The 27,178-nt window shown below is 39.9% G+C and overlaps 1 protein-coding gene across 10 annotated transcripts in view; it reads right to left on the bottom strand.

The window, feature by feature from the left end:
- The window catches only part of LOC140729704 (liprin-alpha-1-like), a 150,875-nt gene that overhangs the window by 32,102 nt on the left and 91,595 nt on the right, over positions 1-27,178 (bottom strand). For 7 of the 10 annotated variants that reach the window (XM_073049793.1, XM_073049789.1, XM_073049791.1 and 4 more), the window contains 6 exons: positions 26,244-26,391; positions 22,820-23,043; positions 21,736-21,973; positions 17,862-17,891; positions 16,036-16,175; positions 9,356-9,528 (listed from right to left, as the gene is read on the bottom strand). In XM_073049793.1, coding sequence (XP_072905894.1) covers positions 9,356-9,528; positions 16,036-16,175; positions 17,862-17,891; positions 21,736-21,973; positions 22,820-23,043; positions 26,244-26,391 — 953 coding nt within the window. The remainder of the gene's footprint in view (positions 1-9,355; positions 9,529-16,035; positions 16,176-17,861; positions 17,892-21,735; positions 21,974-22,819; positions 23,044-26,243; positions 26,392-27,178) is intronic. The other 3 variants (XM_073049790.1, XM_073049795.1, XM_073049792.1) reach the window with 2 other exon arrangements.

Genomic DNA, 27,178 nt, shown 5'->3' with positions numbered 1-27,178 from the left:
GCATCTATGGAAAACAACAGTTGACATTTCCAGCCGAGACCCTTTAGCAGGACTGGGGATTTAAATCCATTTGGGTGTCAGTAGTGTGGGTGCAAAGAGGGAGATGTGAGGGTTGTATAGTTCAAAGGAAACATTGTGGATGCATTACAAGTATGGAATTGTCAATTGTGATGATAATGGGGATATTAGATGCCACATCAAACAAAATAAAGAACACATCTGTTCTCTACATGTTGCGATAATCCAGATGTTTCTTTTGCTTGCTTCCTCTGCTAAAAGCAGAGAAAACAAAATGACTTCTAATTAAGGCAATACCCTCTTCTATTTAAAAACAAAATATTAGCAACTTTAATGAGCTTAAAAGGAGGAAAGTCAGGAGTTTCAAATGCAACAGAGCATTTTAAATTTCATGGGTATGCACAAATATTACTGCATGGAGCATGGGGATAAAATGGCATTCTTGATGATTTTAATGGAAGTGAAAATTAAACAGTTTATCTCGTTGATGGCTGATTTGCTTTGGCAATTTCACATCTGGTACAGAGAATTAAATATTTGTCCCAAGTGTTTAATTAGTAATAGCCAATGCATATTTTAAATTATGATGTTATTGCAACGCAAGCTTTGCTAGCCACTTCTAAACCCATTTAGAGAATGGCTAATGAAAGCAAAATACTTAAATTACACTTAGTTAAGGGATGTATAGTCATTTAAGCAATTTATTTTGGCAAAGTGCATTAAATCTAAAAGTATATTTGTTGGAAGTGGCCAATAGTTTTGACCTTTCATTCAGAAAAATGAAGATTAATGATGGACTTGGAGTCTAGGAGCAAATAGCACAGCCTCAGAAAGGAAGGACATCAGAGATGAGGAGGTATTTGTTTAGCTAGTGTGGTGAATCTGTGGAATTCCTTACCATAGACTGTTGTGGAGGTAAAGTCATTGGGTATGTTTAAAGTGGAGGTTGATAGACTTGTCAGAAAAGGCGTTAATGGTTATGGGGAGAAGGCAGGAGAATGGAGTTGGTTGGGATAATAAGTCAGCCATGATGGAATGGTGGTGGCCTAATTCTGTTCCTATGTCATATGGCAGAGGTGTCGAACTCAATTGCACATGGGGCCAAAACTCAAAGCACACTTTAGGTCGGGGGCCGAACAGGATAAACATTTATTGAACATAAATATGAATAAAAACAGACAGGAATATTATTCCAGAAAAAATAAACTAAAACTTTAAATAACTTAAATATTTTGCTCTCCATAAAAATATCTCCTGTCAGTATTATACAAGTTAGAAATATGAGCATGCTGCAAAAAAACCCTGAAAATATAAATAAAATTTGTGCTTTTCAGCAAAAGTTAAAACAACAACAAATCAAAACACTGTTTTCTTTGCTCTTATGCCGTTTTGTCAGAGCTGGATGCTTGGCATCTTTTCTTGGCAATAAGTTCGTTTAGGTTTGGTGTAAGGTTCTGTGTTGTGGAGATTCTCAGGATGGACTGCAGGTGTTCATCAGTGAGACGACTCCTGTGTGATGTTTTGTTAATCTTCATCACTGAGAAAAGTTTCTCACACAGATATGTGCTACCAAACATGCACAAGGTTCGAGCCGCATATAGACGGAGCTGAGGCATTGCTTCAGGAATGGAGCGAATAAACTGTACGGGCCCTGCAGTGTCGTACTTTGCCTTTAGTGTCCCATTACACTGCAGCTTTGACTTCAGAATAGCGTTGTATACAGCAACAGACGCTTGACGCGGGAATGTTCCCGGGTAGCCTATCGGCAGCTGTTGCGCTGCATTATGGGATCTGTAGTTTGCGTGTTATCAGCGCTTCATATCGCCGGGCCATTAATAATTAAAATAATAGATTTATCTAAAATGATCTCGCAGGCCGGATATGGCCCGCGGGCCTTGTGTTTGACACCTATGTCATATGGGGTCTTACAAAGATAGATTTGAAAAGAGAAAGTTGAGCATGACTAATTTGACAGAATTTTGTAGAGGCATAAAGGAGACTGAATATTTTAATAAGGTGTTTAAACACATTTACATATGCAGGCCAAGAAAGAAAGTAATCATCCATGGGATCTAAAGTGTGGGAAGAAGAAAGGAGGGGGACTCGCTGTCTACATTAACGAAAGATGGTGTAACCCCGGGCATGTGAATACAAAGATCTCCGTTTGTGAAAGAGATATTGAGCTGATCGCCGTGAGTATGAGGCCATATTACCTGCCTCGAGAATTCGCAAACGTCATTGTGGTGAATGTGTATGTCCCGCCGCATGCCGACGCAATGGTAGCGTGTGACGTCATCAGCTCCGCTGTTGCTAGGCTTCAGACACAGCACCCTGAGGCACTGGTGATAATTACAGGGGACTTCAACCATGTGACTTTGGACAAGACACTACCTGCTTTCTCCCAGTACGTGGATTGCTACACCAGGGGTAATAGGACTATTGACCTACTGTATGCAAACGTAGAGGAGGCTTATAGTGCATCCCCACTGCCTTCATTGGGGAAAGCTGATCACAACCTGGTTTTGTTACAGCCCAGATATAAATCAATTGTGATGAGGCATCCCACTACCACACGCTCTTTTAGGAAGTGGACTCCTGAAGCTGAACAGGCCCTGAGAGACTGCTTCGGTACTACTAACTGGGATGTACTGCAAGGGGGGCTCTGTGGGGGCGTTGAGGAGGTCACTGAATGCACAACAGACTATATTAACTTTTGTGTGGATGCAGTTGTCCCTGTTAGAACTGTTCGCTGCTATCCCAATAATAAGCCCTGGATCACTAGTCACATCAAAGGCCTCCTAAACCAGAAGAAGAGGGCCTTTAAAGATGGTGATCGGTTGGAGCTTAAAAGAGTTCAGAAGGAACTCAGAGTACAGATAAGGGGGGCAAAAGAGCAGTATAGGAGGACGCTAGAACAAAAGCTGCAGAAAAAAAGCATGAAGGAGGTGTGGGATGGGATGAAGATCATCACCGGATGCGGTGCAAAGCGGGGGGCGAATATAAGTGGAGATGTGGAGAAAGCGAACCAGCTGAACAACTTCTTCAACAGGTTCGACAGCTCAATCTCATCCTCACAGCAGAAATCCACACCAGGCTTACTTCCCTCACAGGAAAATAGCCACTCACAGGAGACCTTGCCCATGCCCAGGATTACGGCTGCACAGGTGGAAGGTCAACTGAGGAAGATCTGTACCAGCAAGGCGGCTGGACCAGATGGAGTTTCCCCACGATTACTGAGGGCCTGTGCGACTGAGCTGGGAGAACCACTACAGCGCATCTTCAACATGAGCCTGGAGCAGAGAAGAGTACCCAGACAGTGGAAAACATCCTGTATTGTCCCGGTACCGAAGAAACCACAACCAAAGGAGTTGAATGACTTCAGACCTGTTGCCTTGACGTCACACGTTATGAAGACCATGGAGCGGCTGATAATACAGAATCTGAGGCTACAAACCAGGCACGCCCAGGATCCTCTTCAGTTTGCGTATAAGGAGAAGGTGGGAGTGGAGGATGCTATCACGTATTTGCTGCACAAATCACTCTCTCACCTAGAGGGGGTCAGTTGTGCTGTGAGGATTACATTCCTTGACTTCTCTAGTGCCTTTAACACCATCCAGCCCAAGATCTTAAGGCACAAACTAACGGAGATGGGAGTAGACTCTCACATGGTGGATTGGATAGTGGACTACTTGACAGATAGACCTCAGTATGTGCGGTTGGGAGACTGTAGGTCTGACACGGTGGTCAGCAGCACAGGAGCGCCGCAGGGAACCGTACTCTCTCCGGTCCTGTTCACCCTGTACACATCAGACTTCCAATATAACTCGGAGTCCTGCCATGTGCAGAAGTTCGCTGATAACACGGCCATAGTGGGGTGTGTCAGGAATGGACAGGAGGAGGAGTATAGGAAACTGATACAGGACTTTGTGATATGGTGCAACTCAAACTACCTGCGTCTCAATATCACCAAGACCAAGGAGATGGTGGTGGACTTTAGGAGATCTAGGCCTCATATGGAGCCAGTGATCATTAATGGAGAATGTGTGGAGCAGGTTAAGACCTACAAGTATCTGGGAGTACAGTTAGACGAGAAGCTAGACTGGACTGCCAACACAGATGCCTTGTGCAGGAAGGCACAGAGTCGACTGTACTTCCTAAGAAGGTTGGCGTCATTCAATGTCTGTAGTGAGATGCTGAAGATGTTCTATAGGTCAGTTGTGGAGAGCGCCCTCTTCTTTGTGGTGGCGTGTTGGGGAGGAAGCATTAAGAAGAGGGACGCCTCACGTCTTAATAAGCTGGTAAGGAAGGCGGGCTCTGTCGTGGGCAAAGTACTGGAGGGTTTAACATCGGTAGCTGAGCGAAGGGCGCTGAGTAGGCTACGGTCAATTATGGATAACTCTGAACATCCTCTACATAGCACCATCCAGAGACAGAGAAGCAGTTTCAGCGACAGGTTACTATCGATGCAATGCTCCTCAGACAGGATGAAGAGGTCAATACTCCCCAATGCCATTAGGCTTTACAATTCTACCGCCAGGACTTAAGAACTTTTTAAAAGCTATTATTAATGCTTTTTGAGATAGTGATTTAGATGCATATCATATTTGTTTTTACTGAGTTAAGTATTGTATGTAATTAGTTTTGCCACAACAAGTGTATGGGACATTGGAAAAAAAGTTGAATTTCCCCATGGGGATGAATAAAGTATCTATCTATCTATCTATCTATCTAAAGGAGAATGACTTTAACACTGAATCAGTGGATTTAATATTAGGACCACAAGACATAGGAGCAGAATTAGGCGTTTCCATCATGGCTGATCCCTGATCCCACTCAACCATACACCCACCTTCTCACCATATCCTTTGATAACCTGACCAATCAGAAAGCAATCAACTTCCACCTTAAATATACCGATGGACTTGACCTCCACTGCAGTGTGTGGCAGAGCATTCTACAGATTCACCACTCTGGCTAAGAAAATTCCTCTTTACCTCTGCTCTAAAAGGTGGCCTCTCAATTTTGAGGCTGTGCCCTCTAGTTCTGGATACTCCACCATATGAAACATCCTCTCCACATCCACCCTATCTAGTCCTTTCAACATTCGGTTGCTTTCAATGAGATCCGCATTCTTCTAGATTCCAGCGAGTACAGGCCCAAAGCTGCCAAATGTTCTTCATATGTTAACCCCTTCATTCCCCAAATCATCCTCGTGAACCCCTTCTGGACTCTCTCCAACGACAACACATCCCTTCTGAGATACGGGGCTCAAAACTGTTGACAATACCCCAAGTATGGCCTGACTAGTTAGTGTCTTATAAAGCCTCAGCATCAACTCCTTACTTATATATTCTAATCTCTTTGAAATAAATGTCAACAACATTGCATTAGTCTTCTTTACTAAAGACTGAACCTGCAAATTAACCTACTGGGAGTCTTGCATGAGGACTCCCAAGTCCTTCTGCACGTCTGATGTCTGAACATTCTCCCCATCTGAATAGTAGTCCACACTATTGTTCCTTTTAGCAAAATATATTATCATACATTTCCCAACACCGTATTCCATCTGCCACATTTTCCCCATTCTTCCAATTTGTAGTTCTGCAGCAATTGCATTGCATCCTCAGCACTACCTACCTCTCCAACTTTCTTCATATCATCTGCAAACTTTGCCACAAAGCCAACAATTCCATTATCCAAATCACTGACAAACAACTTGAAAGTTGTTCAAGCTCCCAATACTGAACCCTGAGGAACACCACTAGTCACTGGCAGCCAATCAGAAAAGGCCCCTTTCATTCCCACTTGCTGCCTCATACCTGTCAGCCATTCCTCTATCCATGCCAGTAGCTTTCCTGTAACGGCACAGGATTTTGTTGTTAAGCAGCCTCAAGTGTGGCAGCTTATCAAATGCTTTCTGAAATATCTAAGTAAATGACATCAACTGCCTCTCCTTTGTCCATTCTGCTTGTTACTTCCTCGAAGAACTCCAGCAGATTTGTCAGGCAAGATTTCCCTTTACAGAAACCATGCTGACTTTGACTTATTTTATTATTAGTCTTCAAGTACCCCAAAACCTCATCCTTGATAACAGGACTCCAACACTTTCCCAACCACTGAGGTTAGGCTAAATGGCCTATAATTTCCTTTCTTTTGCTTTTCTTCCCTCTTAGACTGGAGTGACATTTGCAATCTTCCAGTCCTCTGGGACCACACCAGAATCAAGTGATTCTTGAAAGGTCATGACCAATGCACCCTATATTCCTTCATCAACCTCTCTCATGTCTCTGGGATGCAGTCCATCTGTATAGGTGACTTATCCACCTTAAGATCTTTGAGCTTGCCTAGTACTTTTTTTTTACTTAGTAATAGCAAAAGCACTCACCCCTGCTCCTTGAAACTCATGGCCCTCTGGCACACTGCTAGTGTCCTCCACAGTAAAGACAGATGCAAAGTACCCATTAAGTTCATCTGCCATTTCTTTGTCTCCCATTACTACTTCACCAGCATCAGTTTCCAGTGGTCCAATCTCAACTCTCATTTCCTTTTTACTCTTTATATAGCTGAAAACACTTTGGTATTCTGCTTCATATTATCTTCAAGTCTGCCCTCATAGTTATCTTTTCCCTTCTTATAGCTTTTGTCAGTTGTCTTTTGCTGGATTTTAGAAGCTTCCCAATTATCCAACTTCCCACTCACTTTTGCTAACATGCATGTCCTTTCCTTGGCTTTTATGTAGTCCTTAATTTCCCTGGTCAGCCACAGTTGCCTACCCCTGCCATTTGAGAACTTTTTCCGTGGGACATATCCACCCTGCACCTGTGAACTATTCCCAGAAACTTCAGCCATCTCTGCTCTACCATCATCCCCGCCAGTATCCTCTTCCAATCCACCTGGAAAAACTCCTCTCTCATGCCTCTGAAATTCCATTTATTCCATTGCAATACTGATACAGGCGACTTGTGCTTCTTCATCTCAGATTGCAGTACGAATTCAACCATTTAATGATCACTATCTCCTAAAGGTTCCAAGCTCCCTAATAAGATCTGGGTTATTACACAATACCTGATCTAAGATAGCCTTTCCCCGAGTAGGCTCAAGCACAAGCTGCTCTAAAAAGTCATCTCACAGGCATTCAACAAATTCTCTCTCTTGCGATCCGACGCCAACCTGATTTTCCGAAATCCCCTGCATATTGAAGTCCCCCATTGCAATTGTGTCATTACCCTTTTCCAATTGCACAAGTTCGCCTACCTTATTCTGACTGCTACGTGTATTTAAATATAGCACCTTCAGTCCTGCATTCTTTGCACTTTTGAATTTTGCCTCTGTGGTACAATTTAACTCTTTGCTCTGTCTGCATTTGTACCCAATCACTGGCCTGTCCTTCCTTACATTCATGTTACACCCATCATCTACTTGAAAACCTGCCGACTCATCCTCAGCTCTATCATACTGGTTCCCACCCCCCTGCCATATTAGTTTAAAATCACCCCCAATGGCTCTGGTAAACTTGCCCACAAGAATATTAGTTCCCCTCAGATTCAAGCATAACACATTCCTTTTGTACAGGTCCCACCTGCCCCAGATAAGGTCCCAATTAACCCAAACTCTGAATCCCTGCACCATGCTCCAATTCTTCAGTCACACATTTATACACTACCTCATTCTATTCCTATTTTAACTGTCACGTGGCATAGGCAGCAATTCTGAGATTACCACCCTTGAAGTCCTACTTCTCAGCTTCTTTCCTAACTCCCTGTACTCTTTTTTTCTGGACATCCTTCCTTTTTCTATCAATATGTACCACGATCTCTGGCTGCTCACCTTCCCCTTTCGGGATATTGTGGACATGTTCAGAACATTGTGGACCCAGGCACTTGGAAGGCAATCCATCATCTATGTTTCCTTTTCAGATCCACAGAATCACTTATCTGTCCTCCTGACTATAGAGTCCCCTAATGTGCTACCATCCTCTTTAGTTCCCTACCCTTCTGAGCTACAGGGCCAGACTCAGTGACAGAAGCACAGCCACTGTCGCTCATCCCAGGTAGGTAATTTCTACCCCTCCACTCCCCAACAGTACTCAAAATGGATTACTTATTGTTGAGAGGGATGGCCAAAGGGGTGCTCTCCATTATCTGATATTCTTCTTTCTCTCTTCTGAGGACCACCCATTTATCTAACTCCTGTAGCCTTGGGGTGACTACCTTGAAGTGACTCCTGCCTATCACCTCCTCACTTTCCCTTACAAGCCGGAGGTCATCGAGCTGCAGCTCCAGTTCCCCAACATGGTCTCCGGAGAGCTGCATCTGGTGCAGATGTGGCCACTGGGGAGTGTCCTGGAAATTCCACAAAACTGAGTTTTTGAAGGAAGAGAAAGATAATGTTTGATACGCATTCTTACAGTTGGAAAGCTATTTTAAATGAAGATCCACTGGGATTTATATCCATTGCTTATTCATGTTATGTATTTAAATTTTAGTTTCAATGAACAAGCATGATAAAGAAGATTGCTTTGGTATAAGAATTGGTCATGTCTCATGCTCCAAGGATTAAACAGATTGGTCCATTGAACAGAAGAGTGGCACTTGGAAATTAGGCATTGGTATCCTTTAATTTACCCGAAACATAGAACATAATAGCAGAGAACTGTGTACAATACTGACTGGGCTGTAGCTTAAGAACCTGGTCATCATACAATGAGGAAAGTGCAGAGGAGATTTAGGATATTAGCTGGAAAGAAAATTCTAGCTCGAAAAACAGACTGCACCGGCTGCTTTTCTTTTTAAAAACAGAAGCGATTAGACTTGTAAGCACCTATTTCAGATATCATAGTCAATAGTGCGTACAAGTTCATCAGGACAAAATTTCTAGCCAAGCATAAACCAAAGGTAAAGGTATACAACTTAACACTCTGAAAATCACCACAATTGTCAAAAGCAATGCCATCTTGTTAAAACTTGAAGGCTAAATACCATAGAGGGTGCATTAGTTATTAATCCGCCTGGCAAATTAATGTATTTTACAAAAAGATTTCAGGCCAAGCCTCAACATGCAGACAAGCATAAACCAAAGTACAATTCAAAATTCAATCCAATCCACATAACTCAAGAACACCAGAGTGGAGCTGCAGCCTGAACTTCAGAAGGTAGCAAGTAAAGAGGGCCAAGATTGATGGACAGTCATTTGATCGAGAGAAACAAGAAAGCAAATTTTCAAATGAAAGTAAGGATAAAAGTCTGACAGGACAAATTATATTTGAAGTTAAAAACTTGTTGGAAAAAAAAGGTATTCATTTTCAAAAGAAAATTTTCTTTTTGACTTCCAAACCAACCTTGCCCTGTGGGATCTTTGCCGGGCTGTCCAAGCCGACCCTTTTCTTTCTTACCAAAGAGTCGCCCAATAGAAGATTTTATACTTTTCTTTTTGGGAGCTTTGTGAAGAGAATCCTGGCTGCTGTTGCTGCTACTGGGATTGCTTGTTTGACCATCCTGAGATCCCGTTGAACTATATGAGTTACATTTAAAGAGCAGAAGAATATAATATTAATTGCATTGTTCTCACAAATAGTAAAAACAGTTCAGTTTAAGATACATCAATGCAAAAACACAAGCTTCAAGCCAGATCCAAAAACGGTACACTAATTTATTTTCAATTTGCAAAGACAACAGGGCGACAGTCTGTAGAGCTGCTGCCGCACAGCTCCAGCAACCTAGGTTCAGTCCACACCCATAGTAATGCCACTTTCTATCTGTAATCATGTGGGTTTCCTCTGGGTATCACAGAGTCATACACTTAGTGCCCATTTCATTAGGTACACCTGCTTGTTAATGCAAATATCTAATCAGCCAATCATGAGGCAGCAACTCAATGCATTAGAGCATGTAGACATGTCCAAGAGGTTTAGTTGTTGTTCAGGCCAAACATGCGAATGGAGAAGAAATGTGATCTAAGTGACTTTGGCAGTGGAATGATTGTTGATACCAGACAAGGTGGTTTGAGTATCTCAGAAATTGCTGATCAACTGGGATTTTCATGCTCTACATTGTCTGAAGTTTACAGAGAATGGTACAATAAAACATCCAGTGAGTGGCAGTCTGTGGGTAAAAACACCTTTTTAATGAGAGGTCAGAGGAGAAGGGCCAGACCAGTTCAAGCGGACAGGAAAGTAAAAGCAGCTCAAATAACCAGTGGTGTGCAGAATAGCATCTCTGAATGCATAACTTGGCAAACCTTGAAGAGGATGGGCTACAGCAGCAGGCCATGAACATACAGAAAGCGCTACTTTTCTTGGTATCTTCTGTACCTACTAAAGTGGCCTCTGAGTGTACAGTCATACAGCATGGAGAAGCTATTCAACCAAGTACATGCCTGCCAACCAGCTTATATCCATCAATATTAATTCCTTCTTACTGCGTTAGCCTGTAGCCTTCTATGCCTAGACAACTTAAGTGCTCCAATTTCTTCCTCCAGTTGAGTGGCATCTGTAAAGTGCCTCTAATGAGTGAGTGAGTATTAGAATCTGGAGGGAGCTGAAGGGAATGTGGGGAGAATAAAATGGGATAAAGTGCAGGATCATTGCATTTGGGTGTTTGATCGTCATCATGGGCAAAGTGGGCGCTATAACATTAAATTTTATGAAGAAACTTTAGGTACAGATTAACTATCAGTAAAATCAGTACCTGGCTATCTGGTATGGGGGGTGGGGGTGGGGTCGAAGTAAGCTGCAAGTTCAGTGAGCTCTATCATTAGCCCTAGCCTCCGTCGTATCCAGGACATCTTCAGGAAGTGATGGCTCAAAGACAGTGTTCATCATTAAGGACCCCCATCACCCAGGTCATGCTTTGTTCTCATTGCTACCATCAAGGAGTTACAGAAGTGTGAAGGCACATATTGAACAGTTCAGGAATAGCTTCTTCCCCTCTGCCATCTGATTTCTGAATGGACATTGAACCCATGAACACTTCCTCACTACCTGTTTTACTTTTAATTTTGCACTACTTATTTAAATTATTATATACATATACTTACTGTAATTCAGTGTTTTCCCCTTTATTATGAATTGCATTGTGCTGCTACTGCAACGTTAACAAATTTCATGACACATGCTGGTGATATTAGACCTCATTCTGATCTTTTTAATGTTGACTCTGTACAAATAAGTTAAGCCTTCAATAGGGATGAAGCATGAAAATTCTGTAACAGCAAACTTGTTCTTTAAAAATCTTTTAGCAAGGTTTATGCAGAAACATGTAAATGACTTGAAATAATGAAAGTGACATTCTCCATACCTTATTTTCAATTAGTGAGCTTTTAAAAATGTATTCAATTTCCCTAAATTATTGTTCCTATGCTAATAAGTTTATTCCTAAGTATGAACTGCCAGTTTTATTGCTTCTTTTTGGGTAAAGTTGTTAAAGTTAGTTTTGATTACTCATTATCTTCTGTTCCAATGAATTTTCTTGATAATTGAGTATCACTCCATCTGTGACTTTTTATGTAATCAACTATAACAGAAACATAGAAAACCTACAGCACAATACAGACCCTTCAGCCGAGAAAGTTGTGCCAAAAATGTTCCTACGTTAGAAATTACTAGGCTTACCTATAGCCCTCTATTTTTCTAAGCACCATGTACCTATACAAAAGTCTCTTAAAAGACCCTATCGTATCCACCTTCACCACCGTTGCTGGCAGCCTATTCCACGCACTTATCACCCCAAGTAAAAAAACTTACCCCTGACATCTCCTCTGTACCTACTCCCCAGCACCTTAAACCTGTGTCCTCTTGTGGCAACCATTTCAGCTCTGGGAAAAAGCCTCTGACTATCCACACAATCAATGCCTCTCATCATCTTATACACCTCTATCAGGTCACCTCTCATTCTTCGTCGTTCCAAGGAGAAAAGGCCAAGTTCACGCAACCTATTCTCATAAAACATGCTCCACAATCCAGGCAACATCCTTGTAAATCTCCTCTGCACCCTTTCTATGGCTTCCACATCCTTCCTCTAGCGAGGCGACCAGAACTGAGCACAGTACTCCAAGTGGGGTCTGACCAGAACTGAGCACAGTACTCCAAGTGGGGTCTGACCAGGTCCTATATAGCTGCAACATTACCTCTCGCTTCCCAAATTCAATTCCATGATTGTTGAAGGCCAATACACCATATGCCTTCTTAACCCCAGAGTCAACCTGCGCAACTGCTTTGAGTGTCCTATGGACTCAGACCCCAAGATCCTTCTGATCCTCCACACTGCCAAGAGTCTTACCATTAATACTATATTCGGCCATCATATTTGACCTACAAAATGAACCACTTCACACTTATCTGGGTTGAACTCCATCTGCCACTTCTCAGCCCAGATTTGCATCCTATCAATGTCCCGTTGTAACCTCTGACAGCCCTCCACACTATCCACAACACCTCCAAACTTTGTATCAACCGCAAATTTACTAACCCATCCTTCCACTTCCTCATCCAGGTCATTTATAAAAATCACAAAGAGTAAGGGTCCCAGAACAGATCCCCGAGGCACTCCACAAAGCAATCTCCCCTTGGATCCCACACCTCCTTACTTTCTCAATAAGCCTTGCATGGGATACCTTATCAAATGCCTTGCTGAAATCCATATATAATACATCTACTGCTCTTCCTTTATCAATGTGTTTAGTCACATCCTCAAAAAATTCAATCAGGCATGACCTGCCCTTGACAAAGCCATGCTGACTATTCCTAATCATATTATACCTCTCCAAATGTTCATAAATCCTGCCTCCCAGGATCTTCTCCATCAACTTACCAACCACTGAGGTAAGACTCACTACTCGTATCATTTCCTGGGCTATCTCTTCTCCATTTCTTGAATAAAGGAACAACATCAGCAACCCTCCAATCCTTCAGAACCTCTCCTGTCCCCATTGATGATGCAAAGATCGTCACCAGAGGCTCAGCAATCTCCTCCCTCGCTTCCCACAACAGCCTGGGGTACATCACATCCGATCCCAGTGACTTACTCAACTTGATGCTTTCCAAAAGCTCCAGCACAATGTCTTTTTAAATATCTACATGATCAAGCTTTTCAGACTGTTGCAAGTCATCACTACAATCACCAAGATCCTTTTCCATAGTGAATATTGAAGTATTCAGTAAGTACTTCTGCTATTTCCTCCAGTTCCATTCACTCCTTCCCACTGTCACACTTGATTGGTCCTATTCTTTCACGTCTTATCCTCTTGCTCTTCACATACTTGTAGACTGCTTTGGGGATTTCCTTAACCCTGCCCGCCAAGGCCTTCTCATGGCCCCTTCTGGCTCTCCTAATTTCTTTCTTAAGCTCCTTCCTAGTACCCTTATAATCTTCTAGATCTCCAATTTAATCACCTAGCTCTCTGAACCTTTTGTAAGCTTTTCTTTTCTTCTTGATTAGATTTATTACAGCCTTTGTAAACCGCAGTTCCTGTACCCTACCATAACTTCCCTGTCTCATTGGAACATACCTATGCAGAACTCCACACAAATATCCCCTGAACATTCTTCTGTACTTTTCCCCGAGAACACCAATTCCCAATTTATGCTTCCAATCTCCTGCCTGATAGCCTCATAATTCCCCTTACTCCAATTAAATGCTTTTCTAACTTATCTGGTCCTATCTCTCTCCAATGCTATTGTAAAGGAGATAGAATCATGATCACTATCTCCAAAATGCTCTCCCACTGAAAGATGTGACACCTGACCAGGTTCATTTCCCAATACCAAATCAAGTATAGCCTTCCCTCTTGTAGGCTTATCTACACATTGTATCAAGAAAACTTCCTGAACACTCCTAACAAACTCCACCCCATATAAACCCCTTGCTCTAGGGAGATGCCAATTGATATTTGGGAAATTAAAGTCTCCCATCACGACAACTCTTACACCTTTCCAGGATCTGTTTCCCCATCTGCTCCTCGATATCCCTGTTTCTATCGGGCGGCCTATAAAAAACACCCAGTAAAGTTATTGACCCCTTCCTGTTCCGAACCTCCACCTACAGAGACTCTGTAGAGAATCCCTCCATGGCGTCCACCTTTTCTGCAGCCTTGACACTATCTCTGATCAACAGTGCCACACCCCCACCTCTTTTGCCTCCCTCCCTGTCCTTTCTGAAACATCTAAAACCCAGCCTGTCCCCGAGCCATCCAAGTCTCTGTAATGGCCACCACATAATATCTCCAAGTACTGATCCATGCTCTAAGCTCATCCACTTTGTTCACAACACTTCACAGTTAAATGGGTTTCATGCCTTTTTATCAAAATTATGCTGAAATGTCTACTAGCTACTCAAACTTTAAAAGTACATTATTGCATTGTTCTTGTTAAAATGTCACCAACTCAGTATCTTGTGGGAGTCAAAAAAATACAAATAGAAGTGCAGACATGCCTTGAATTATGAACAGATTGCATTCTAGGAAAACATCTCAAGTGAAAAATCAATTCTGAATGACATTTCCCAATAGTTTCAATGTCAAACTTTAATTGCACTCGAGTTCAAAAACCAGGATAAAAACACTAAATACTTAAAAATGCATCAGAGGAAATTAAATAAAACTATTTCTCGGAGGACTCCATCTCCTTCAAGCTTACTTCCTCAAAGTGCAGTGAAAGCAGAATTTTCTTTGAGGTGCATTCATGATAAGCAAGGGTGTAAAGTATTACTGCAAGCAGATGGAAATAGAGAACCGAAATGCAATTAGATCAGTATAAATTTATTGAATAATGGAACAAACTTTAAACAAGTGTGATATACTCCTGCTTCTAAATTGGCCTGTCAAGATGGCAATGGGGAGCTTAGAGGCAGAATTGTCACTGAAGTTCAGGAGCTGGTGGTGGTGAATCTGAGCTTGAAGGAGCTTGCAACAGTGAAGGTAACAGATTTTCCTGTGACTGATCACGATGCTGAAGGATGAGGCTTAAAAGAGGTCAATGAACAAGTGGACAGCATTCTTCTTCATTTAACATAGAATATAGAACATTGCAGCACAGTACAGGCCCTTGATATCATGCCAACCTAAATAAGACTAATACACGATCAATCTAACCCTTCCCATCTACACAGCTCATTTGCTCGATTGATCTTTCAGCGATGTGCCTATCTAAAGAGTCTTTTGAATATCCTTATTGTACCTCTGATTGCCCTCTAAATATTCCTTCCCTCACCTAAGATGGACATCTGCTGGTATTGGCCATTGCCTTGCTGGGAAAAATGGTGTTGGCTCTCAACTATATCTATGCCTCTCATAATTTTATACACCTTTGATAAAGTTCCTTATAGCCAAGCATTACATTTCCCATCATGCAGCTACATCTAACACTGTGCTCCACATTCGACTGCCATCTTCAAAAGATGAGAATCACTTTCTCAAAATGGCAGAAAGCTTCCAAAATTTCTCTTTTGGTGAGCCATTCTGGTGATGATACTACATTGGTGGCTTTTTGTGACCTTCAATTCATGCCTTGAGGATCCTTTCACTATGCAACATTATCCAAGTTGACTCCCACAAGACCTGCCCTCATTAACCAGGCTGACATGGAATTTCTTGAGAGATTTTATGAAGTCCATAAACCCACAAGTATTGTCTATACCCCTCGGCTGCAATTTCCAGAATACATCACTGTTGCACAAGTTACGCTGTTTAAAGAGGCACTGATATAGGCTAAGAATACTTTGATGGTGCATCTCAAACAAGTATTGCTACTCTATTCAAAAAATGACATGGCCCATTACACACTACAGGAAATAAGCCTAACAGGTAGTGAAAGAACTGGGTCCATAAGTTACAAAAATGAAGTTTCCCTTGGGAACAATAATACTAGCTGATGTTGACAGTCATTATTTCTGAGTTAATTGAACTTTCAGGAGCACTGCACACAAGATTGCGTCCTCGCATAGTATAGAGAAGGGGGTAAGAAAATATGTGATATAATTCTGAAAGTGCATCTATTTCTAGACATCATTACATGTTAAGAATTACCTTCTTATATCCCGTATATCCTCCTGGCTGGCAGTGGCACCTTGGCTAATCCGATCTAATCTGATGGACCTTGGAGTAGAAGGTGGTGATGTTTCACACCTTATCGTTGTTTTATCATCTCGACCGTCCTCTTTTGCCATCTGAGATTAAAGTTATTTTAAATGAGTAAATGATTAAAATAAAAAAGGGTAACAGCTTTAAAAGTACCACCAATTATATAAAAAATGTTGATGCCATCACATCAACTAAAATAAGCATCACAATGAAACCACAAGCGCAATGCAGCAAGCAGGGATTACCATGGCACAGAAAAGATTTGTAAAGATAAACATTTAGAAAAGACAAGACAATGCAACAGCTCACATCTCAAATCTATTGTGACGTAGTAAATGATTTTGAAAGGTGAGATCCGAAGTAGGTAGAGACCACTTTGTCGAGCACCTAAGCTCCTTCAACCAGAAAAAAAACCTGGAGCTACTTGTGACCATCCATTTTAATTCTACTTCCCATTCCAGCATGTTAGTCCATGGCCTCCTCTACTGCTGCAATGAGGGCACACTCAGTTAGGAGGTGCACCTTACATTCCATCTGGGTAGCCTCCAACCCGATGGCATGAACGTTGATTTCTTGAACTCCCCTTCAACATTCCCCATTCCCCCCTCTCACCTCATCTCCTTACCTGCCCATCACCTCCATATCATGCTCCTCCCTCTTCTCTTTCTCCCATGGCCCCTGTCCTCTATCAGATTCTCCCTTTTCCAGCCCTTTATCTCCTTCACCAATTGATTCCCCACCTCTTTACTTTACCCATCCCCCTCTCCCAGTTTCACCTATCACCTCCCACCTTGAATTTCTTCCTCCCTCTCCTCCAATCTTCTTACTTTGACTTTTCATTTCTCCCTCTAGTCCTGATGAAGGGTCTCAGTCTGAAACATCGACTATACTCTTTTCCATAGATACTGCCTGGCCTGCTGAGTTCCTCCAGCATTTTTTGTGTTGTTTGGATTTCCAGCATCTGCAAATTTTCTCGTTTGCAATTGTTCTATCTACTGTGTTTCCATTTTCATAGAACTGTCATAGAACCCCATGATATCTCTGAAAATTAATGTTCCTAAAGTCCTCGCCTCCTCTAAATATCTGACTTCTCCAAGTTCATTATGTCACACTCGTCTTGAATAAATTTCATTTGCCATGACTCAATTTTCCAGTTGACTTATGCCTTTGTGCCCTTAGATCGGTGTTTTCAACCTGGGGTTCACTTACTCCTTGGTTAATGGCAGGGGACGTTGGGAACCCCTGCCTTAGATAAACTTCAAAACTATTAAGGACTCCAGAAATTTTCATGTCACCTACAAATCCTGATCAGACCACTTACTGTATTATTTTCATCTAAGTATATATGCACCACTACCTCTTTCTGCTACCATGCCAATTTTGGATCCAGTTTGCCAAAATACCTCCAGACAAGCCCATCACTCACGTTTAATTTAAGATTTTTGTGAATGAAGGAGCCGCAGCGTTTTACCATTTTCTGTCAAAGTGTTACTCTTTAAGAATAGCAAAATTGTAATAATAGTTTGATTTGCCTTTACAAAACATTCACTCCTTTACCTGAACAATGCTTACACAAGTATTCAGAGCTAGGACAAGAAATAGAGGACGAAAGTAAAATGAATCCTATCAAAACCCTTTCAAAACTGCTTAATGAGGGGAAAAAGAAGCCACATGAGAAAGATACTCCTGTTGCACTGATTGAGATGCAATTATAAATGTGTCTGATCAACAATCTGTTGCCAGGTAATCAAAGTTCAATTTCATACAATTACCTTCCTACGATGCTTCCTTAAATCGCTAGGCTGACAGACGTGCAAGGAAAAGAGAAAGTCATTTAGGATAACAAAATGATTTAAAAGATTAGACAAGATCTGATTGCATTAGAAATCGCACACAACAAAAACAAGAGCTAGGAAGACTAATTGAACAATGTGAATTTTATTAATTTCAAACTTAAGATTTGTCAGTCAAATGTGAAAAATGTCTTTTGAATGCTTGGAAATAAGCAAATATTTATCAAAATTAAGAACAGCTATTGTACAGTTTCTGAGTCATGTCATTTTAATGAGTTTCTAGTGACCACTCAGTCTTGTTTCAATAAATGAAAATCAAAGTTTCCCAAAAACAAAGAGATAAATTTCTTATTTTACATTCTCAATTAATATACATTAGCTGGCTTAATTAGTAACATCTTAATAAATGGACAAATGATTTTTTGGCAATAAAAATGGATTAATAATCAGTCAGGCCTGGAGCTTCCACGGTGAGCCATTAATTGTTCACTTGATTAAGTGAAGAGTTAATACAGTGCTGCTGCCGTTGTTGATTACTATATTAGAGATGTACACAGTCCTCCAACTTCTATAAAGGGACATTTTCTTAAATATAACCAAATAATGTGTCGATTTTAAGGCAAATATGCAGAAATACAAAGTCTGAAGGTACTCAGGAAGTCAGGCAGCACCTATGGAAAGAGCAAAAGAATTCTTGTTTTAGGTCCATGACTTTTCATCAGAACAACAAAAAATGTCCTAATGAAGGGTCTTGGCCAGTTTATTCCTCTCCATAGGTGCTGCCTGACCAGCAGTTTGGGTGTATTGCTCAAGTTCTCCAACATCTGGAGAATCTTGTGTAACAAAAACATGGAAGGTTCTCTTTGACAATGTGAATTTTATTGATTCTATGATCTTATTCATTAAATTTCTGCTGGAAAAAGTCATCAATCTCAAACGTTAATTGGTTTCGGCATCTCTAATGTTATTAGTTTCACATTTTGAGCAGCTGCAGATTTTTGTGGAGATACAAAGTCTGATTCTAAGTAACGTTAAATTTGCAGTCTAACATATAATGTCAATCAAGAACACTCGTCAACAGAATGAACTAAAATAATCCTTCTGTGTTTACAAATCTCAGCACCAATTTATAATGCTTGTGCTATTAGAGCAACATGATTTGTAGAATCACATGTGTTTGAAACAGGGCAATGGGTTAGGAAAGAATGTTGGGAGTGTGACTGAAAAATTGCCATGGAGGAGAGGAAGGAATGAAGAAAAGGTAAAACACAATAGCACTGCTCAAAACAAAAATAAATCATATTTCACCAAAAGTCAGATGTGCAATTTGCACTAAAATACATGGGTTAACAAATATTTTATCCTGGCACCTCAAAATAGCCAGGATCACTTGAAATTGAAGACAGCATATAGTTATTAAGCAGCATTACCAAGGCAGCTCATGTGGTAACTTTGTCTCAGTACAATTTTTGAATCATGAGACCCAAGACTCAAATTTCACCCAAAGTAAATGTTAAAAGAAAAACAAGTGCAAGTGTGCTGTGTGAAATCAAACATACAACATAGGCCAAAAAACACTTTCAGCAAGGCATTTTTAATTCCTTACACTGGCAAAGATCTACATAATTCTTTTTAATTTTGACCTACCCTATTCAATCCTAAATCCAATATTCACCGCGTGAAAACAATTATAATTGACAGAACCAGAATGACCAAAAAAATTTATGTGAATCAAATATATAATTATTCCTTTGTAATAAAAATGTCCCCAAGAGGAATGTGCAATGCGACATCAGCAAAAATGGATTTTTGCTGTTGGGTGTGGCACTCATTACAGGAATCTCTTAACATTTAGTCTCTGCAGCAGAAGAATAATGTTTATATTCAACATGAACAAATTAACTGGTTTAACTGGAGCCATAAGTTGTTGGTTTAAAGAGACAGGATACACGATGTTTGATGTTAAACACTATTGTCACTTTCACAAATTTCCTTACATGTACAGCACTGCTTTCTAAGATTAAATCTTGGGGAAGTTGAGGTAAATGCACTAACACAGGAATTCCACTCCCAATTCAAATGGGTTGGAAAATGTTATACTACATGCTCATGACCTATATTTCATTTTAAATTACTGGAAGCTTCTACAAAGCTTTTAAGTACTAAAATATTATTGCATTAACATCTGTTGCCAATTACCATTAAACACCATAGAAAAAGTAAATATGCTGTATTTAAAATATATCAGCGAGCTTTTTACTTGAGTTTTTTTAGGAATGCTTTCCTTAAGACAGAGCAAACATGGAAATGTTCAACATTTTAAAATAAGCAAATATTGACTGAATTTATTACACTAAAATTAATAAGTACCCCAGTCCCAGTTACATAACTATTAACATAATTATACAGTTTCCTAACACATTCTCAACTTGTCTGCAACCATAAATCTGGAAAATTGCTTATAATCTTGTTTATGGAATTTATTAAATATGTTTATTTTCACTAATTTTCTATTCACAATGGAAAATAATCTACATTGGAGTTACCTATAAATTCTTAAGCATTGAGAATAAGATTAGATTTCTTTCCCCCAAATTAAATTTTCTCAACAATTTAGCAGATTCATAGTTACCACCCCTGAAATTAGTTTATTTCAATCCAATACCTTGCTTTTAAACTCCACAGTTACTTCAACACTTTATGAACCTGCATTTCTGAAAACAATGATCGAGCCCTGTGATTTAAATTCAATAATTTAGGCACTATGTGCTTTTAAAAATATTTTTAGTTCCCTACTTATCCAGTCTTCCCAACTGTTTTCAATAATACCTTTATTTGCAGTTTGTCTTTTGTACATTGGCTGTCAGTCTTTGTCTCATTAAATATATTTGTTCATATATTCTATTGTATTTCTTGATCTCCCTGCATATGCCTGCAATAAAATGAATCCCAACGTAGTATATGGCAAGATTAACGTATTTTGATAAATTTAACTTTGAGTCAAAGCCAAAAGAACCTCTCAAATCCACAGCCTCTACCTCCTAGGAGGACAAGGTCAGCATGCCATCCTGATTTGGAAGTATTTTGCTGGCTCTTCATCATCACAGAATACAAATCCTAGAGCTCCAGACCTTACTGCATTGAAGGAGTACTTTCACAAGAACCACAGTGTTTTGAAGTTCAAAGGTCCAAAATAAATTTATTATCAAATTACTTGCATGTCACCATATACTACCTTGAGATTCATATTCTTGTAGGCATTCACAGTAGAACAAAGAAATACAATAGAATCAATGAAAGATTACACAAAGATTGACATACAACCAATGGGCAAATTAAATAAATAAATAAATACGGCCGAGAAGATGAATTGTAGAGTCCTTGAAAGTGAGTCCATCAGTTGATGTGAGGCAAATGAAGTTATCCACACCAGTTCAGGTGCTGATGGCTGAAGGATAATAACAGTTTCTGAACTTGGTGGTGTAGACCCTCCTTGATGGCAGCAGCAAGAAAGCATGGACTAGATGGTGGGGTTCATTGATGATAAATGCTGCTTTCTTGTGACTCAGTGGTGGAGAGGACTTTGTCTCTGATGGACTCAACTGGACTCAGCTCATCACTTTCTGCAGACCTCAGGAGGTAACCCACACTACCTTCTCTGAGGCAATAAAGGATGGCTAATTAATAAGTGCTGGCTTTGTCAGTGATGCTCAGAACCCAAAGAATGGGGAAAATGGAGCTAATGTAACATGTTAATCACCAACAACAAATTAGGTAACTGCACATGGCAAATACAAATATTACTATGTGCTGCACCAAGAACTAAAAGATATTGCCAAAGACTAAAACTTACCAGTGTCATGACACCGAGCCTATCAAGGTCATGAGCGGCACTCCTAGGGGTTCGTCTTGGTGTGGAGTGCCCACTGCCGGGTGGTGAAGAACTAGCAAGTGATGAGCCAGTGAATGAGGCAGGGAGTGTGCCTCCTCTGTATCGGCAAAGATTCAGACCATCAAGGCTACCACTACCCACTCGGCTTTCAATTTCTTCTGCCCTCTGTTGTGTGGACTCTTTTTCTTCTTGGATGAGCCTGAAAAACAATTAACTTGGATGCTGGATCACTTTTTCACTCCCTTCTTTAAAATCATATTAAATAAGAAATGCAAACAAGTTGAATTCAAGTAGTGCAGCTCCATGTGGATCCTTCAAGTAAAATCTCTGATGCATGATTTCACTGAGATTTTAATCTGAATCAGAATATTAGGCAAATATTCAGTCACTTGTTCAGCCTGGTCATCTCAGTCTATTTACTCGCATCATTTATACATTCTCACCATTTCTGTTTAACAGTGCCACTACAGCTTGGGGAAGGGGTGGGGCCCAGGTTAGGATTGGGATGAGCCTTCCTTTGCTGATTTTACATCATATTCTTCTCAGCCAAAATTATTTCAAACGTCCAAAGGTTCAAAGTAAAATTCAATACCCAAGTACATAAATGTCACCGTATACTATCCTGAGATTCATTTTCTTGCAAGCATTCACAGTAAATACTAACATAATAGAAATACAATCAATGAAAAACTGTACACCACAAAGACGGACAACCAATGTGCAAAATTCAACAAACCATGCAAATGCAACAAATAAATAAATATGCAATAAATATCAAGAACATGAGTTGTAGAGTCCTTGAAAGTGAGCCAATAGGTTGTGAAATCAGTTCAGTGCTAGGGTGAGTGAAGCGGAGTAAAGTTATACCCTCTGGCTGTATTCACTACTTGTTATAGACTTTTCTGTTTGTGGTGTTTCTATACCAGGCCATACAGGAAAAATTGTTATTTCTGTAACTGTACTGATTTCATCGTCGATAAGTTATTTTACTTTTTCCTTTATGCCTATTATTCTGAAATGTTAAGTACATTATTAAAAGACAAACCTTATTTCATTATTGATGGCATCCAACTGTTCTTGAAGCATCATAGCCAAAGTCTGGGCATCAGCCTGACCACTGGGTGAGAGTAAATCAACAGAGCTGAAAATTGTCTCTCTATCATCTTCCGCATCTGACACTTCAGCATCACTCTCAAAAGCCTGGGCCACATTTGCCAAGACACTGGCTTGTTGTGCCCGCTCCCATTCTTGTTCATTCAGGGTCTGGACCTGTTCATAAAAGTACAGTACATGTTACTCAGTAAAAAAAAGGATACCAAAATATCATATATGAAACAAAGGTAGAGTGGCAGGAAAGGGACATCAATCCCATGAGCGTCCTTCCACAAATTCAATCCAGACATCAATTTCATCCAAGTTTTTAAAAAAATTGGAAATATAAAAAGAAAATGGTGTAAGTAGTCATGTCAGGCCACATCTGTGGGAAGGAAAATAATTTTTCAGTTGAAGACCTTTTGTTAAAAAGCTTATTACCAATTCTACAAACTTATTATCAATTCTTGTTTTCTTGGTGTCATAACCTTGAACATCCCTGCTCAACAAATAAAAAATGCAATCACTCATTCTGTAATTTTCTAATCGTACCCATGTTTCAATACACTTTGGCAAAAAGAATATTCATTATATACAACATTCTGTCCAAAAAAAATCAAATTATTGGGAAAAAGGTTAACAAAAAAGATCCACGTGATCAATTGTAAACCAACAAACTACTGGTCAATCTTCACAAAATATTGAATTTTGCATCTCTATTTGAAATATCAATTCACAAGTTTTACTTTGTTATCAATACTCATGTGATACCTGATTTATCTACAACAATGTTCTATATTCTACTTGGAAATGAAAATACAAACCTTACATTAGATTTAAATGTGTGAAATTGCTGCTAACTGGCGATTGACGGAAATTGCATTTAGTGCCTTGCGTCCGATAGTGCTAAGCATACACAATTCCTTGCAGCTGGCTCCAGCACTAATCTGATATCTAGAACTATTTAATAATAGTTTAAAGGGAAAATTAAAATCCTTAAAATATTTAAAATTCAATCTGTTTTAGTCTAAGTAAAAAAATAAAGAAAAATAAATAAATAAATAACTTCAGCTTACACAAGGAAATCTGCATATGCTGGAAATTCAAGCAACATACACAAAATGCTGGTGGAATGCAGCAGGCCAGGCAGCATCTATAGGAAGTACAGTTGATGTTTTGGGCAGAGACCCTTTGCCAGGACTTGAGCTTATCTTTGTAATGAAGGATAAAGACACCATTCAAATGAATGGGACATTGCTTAATGCTACCTTTTGTTGGCATCAAGCCAAGGGGGCAAGATACAAAGTGCATCCAGTCCCTCAATCAGCATGATCTGGAACTGGAGTTTTAGGACATGGGTGTTTCCAGCTTTCACAGTGTAGTGCACACAAATTGTTGAAGGTCATAGGGTGAAGGTTCCCTGCAGAAGCACGGGTCACAATGGATTCTAGTGTGGCTCATTATAGGCTACACTTATGGAAAGGTTACATTTACCTTTCTTTGGACAGGTGCCTGCATGTACCATGATAATGAATTGAAATGCCCAAAGCAAGCTATTCATTTAGATTAAAAAAAAACTTCAATCATTACTTGACAAGTAATTAGTAAGTAATGAATACAATTCAGGATCGAAAACTGCGCTTCAGCGTGTGAAACAAACTTACATTCTGCAGAAAAATCCATCAGAAATGCAGCAGGGAAAGAAAATAATAGTAATGCATCATCAATAGATCACAAGTAATAGTAGACAAAAGTTATGCTTCAGTGAAACATTTGAGATTATACTGCAAAGGGAGTTGAATATTCCCTGATTAAAATACATCATGAAAGAAACAAAGCAATTAAAGGGAATGAATATGTAAATGAAGGATAGGAGCAGAAAACAGTACACCAGGTACGAAGGCACATAACTTGCTGATGCCAATCATTCGAAACAATCCACAAACAAAGAGTTAGCAGAGCAATTAATCACCAGTCTTAGGCCTTTCACATTAGATGACATTAGACAGGTTTTCAAGCAAGCAGTGCCACCATAGCTGGAAAACAATCTCACCCATTATGAACAAAGATTTATTGGAACCAAGGGATCCGAAGTGCATGCACTAATTCCGGAATACACAAATAAATTGAGCTTCTATTTAATATTCTAATAACTGTAACATACAATGTCAAGCACCCAAGGCATTCAGAGACAGTGCAGACAGCGAAAGATTGGGTACACTTCATTAGCTGAACTAAACAAGGAATGGGGAAGAGGGAAATGGGAAAGGAGTGAAAAGGTGGAGGTCAGAGGTAGGGGTAGGAGTGAGACTCCCACAACAGAGTTATATCCAGAGAGCAGATCATTCTATCTGAAAGACTCAGTCATACATCCTCAGATTGTGTTTAGTGCTAACTTCAGGAGAAGACAGATGCATGAGGGGCATTTAAGAAAATCTTTATAGGCACGAGGAGGATAAAAAAAAAACCAGGAAGGCTATTTAGGAGGGAAGGGTTAGATTGCTTAGAGTAGGTTAAGAGCTTAACACAACATTGTGGGCCACAGGCTTGTACTGTGCTGTAATGCTTTATGTCCTGTGTTCCATTTATCCTGAAAAAACCTGAAAAACACAGCAACTTATGGCTTTTAGGCATTTATAAGAATGCCTTGGTTGATGCTGATCTCCGACATAAACTTAAACTCCAAAGTAATTCATATAATAAATATTTCCAGGACCAGGGCATCTTTCCAGACAAGACTTCCCATAGTCCGTCCACTATTTTACAAAAAGTAACTTGACAGCCTTAGACAGCAACAAATCAGTATTTTCTTTAAGTATAGACAGTAACTTTTATAATTTCAGAATAAGAGAAAAATCAGACTTATGATCATAGGATATTCCAAAACTTCTTGTTGTTAATCAGTTTCTAACAAACTAACAGCCTTAATGAATGATATTGTTTGAAGGATGCATATTGGGCAAGATGCAGGCCAAACCTGCCAAAGCTTCAAAACAGTGGTAGATTCTATATCCAGACATCTGGAGATCCCATCCATAAAACAGAGCTTCAGTAATGCAGTCTGAATTTTGATGAAGTCTCAGCAAGCAAAAAAAAAATTGTGTTTCAACTCAAAAAGCAAGTTTTGTCCAAATACAAAAATCCAAAATTCTTCTACAAAGAAACTTCAGGCAGTAAAGAACAACTTGTTTTTTTAAAGAAAAATATCTAGTTTCTGATGGACAGGTAGTGTTAAAGATGGAGTCCTATTCTTGGAGTACAAATTAAAATGCTAGATCCTCAAAAGATGCAAGAGCAGAGAAATTGCTTCTAATCATATTATGTATAAAGTTGTCATAAAAACATACTAAACAAGAATGTTACCAAAAAAACTTTACCTTTGAAGGCTCATCTCGTAAAGCTGCCAAGCGACCCTTCTGAGTTCTACGCAATACTGAAGTGCTGCTGTACGGGTCTGGATGGGAGTCTCCTTCTGATGCTGTTGATAATGGATACCTATAATCCGAGCTGCTTAAATGAGGCCTGCTGGAACAAAACAAATCAACATTTGGGTAAATTCAGTGATGTGGCCTGCATGCAGCCCCACGTATTAGAAACAGAACTACAATGCCAAAGTTGTGCTGTCAACCTACATTCCTAATGAGAATAGCACCCTATATTGAACTAACATGTCTGGAGGTTAAGAACAGAGATTTCTTTGATAACAATTCATTACAAGATTCCAGCAATACCTAAAAGATCATTGGCAGCTCCCAACATTAAACACTTTAAATGGAAAAACACTACTTCGGATAAACAATTAAAGAACTTGCAACATAGCTCTGCATACTTAAGAGCAACTAAATGAATTAGTGTACCAAGAACAATTGCAGCTGACATTTCTTCCATTCTTAAAAACACAAATGGAACAAAGAATTTGGGAGTGGTACCAAGTTGAACATTGGCCATGACAGTGAATGGCAGAGACTGTCCAAGGAACACAGGCCTACCCTTACTTTTATTTCCAATATTATGAGACACCATAGTAGCGCAGTGGTTAGCGTAATGCTATTACTGTTAGGGACATTTGGAGTTAAATTCTGGTACCGTCTATATAGAGTTTGCACATTCTCCCTGAGACTGTGCAGGTTTCCTCTGGGTACTTCAATTTCCTCCCACAATCCAACAACAGTTAATTGGTCATTGTAAATTGTCCTGCAATTAGTCTAGGGTTAAATGGGTGGGGTTGCTGGGTGGTGCAGCTTGTTGGGCCAGAAGGGCCTGTTCTGTGCTGTATTTCTAAATAACAATAAATAAGTTTCACACTTTCACC

Source organism: Hemitrygon akajei, chromosome 6, assembly GCF_048418815.1.
Source record: "Hemitrygon akajei chromosome 6, sHemAka1.3, whole genome shotgun sequence".
In the NCBI taxonomy this organism is placed as follows: Eukaryota; Metazoa; Chordata; class Chondrichthyes; order Myliobatiformes; family Dasyatidae; genus Hemitrygon; species Hemitrygon akajei.
The sequence above is the reverse complement of the archived record's forward strand: the minus strand, read 5'-3'. Positions and strand labels throughout refer to the sequence as shown.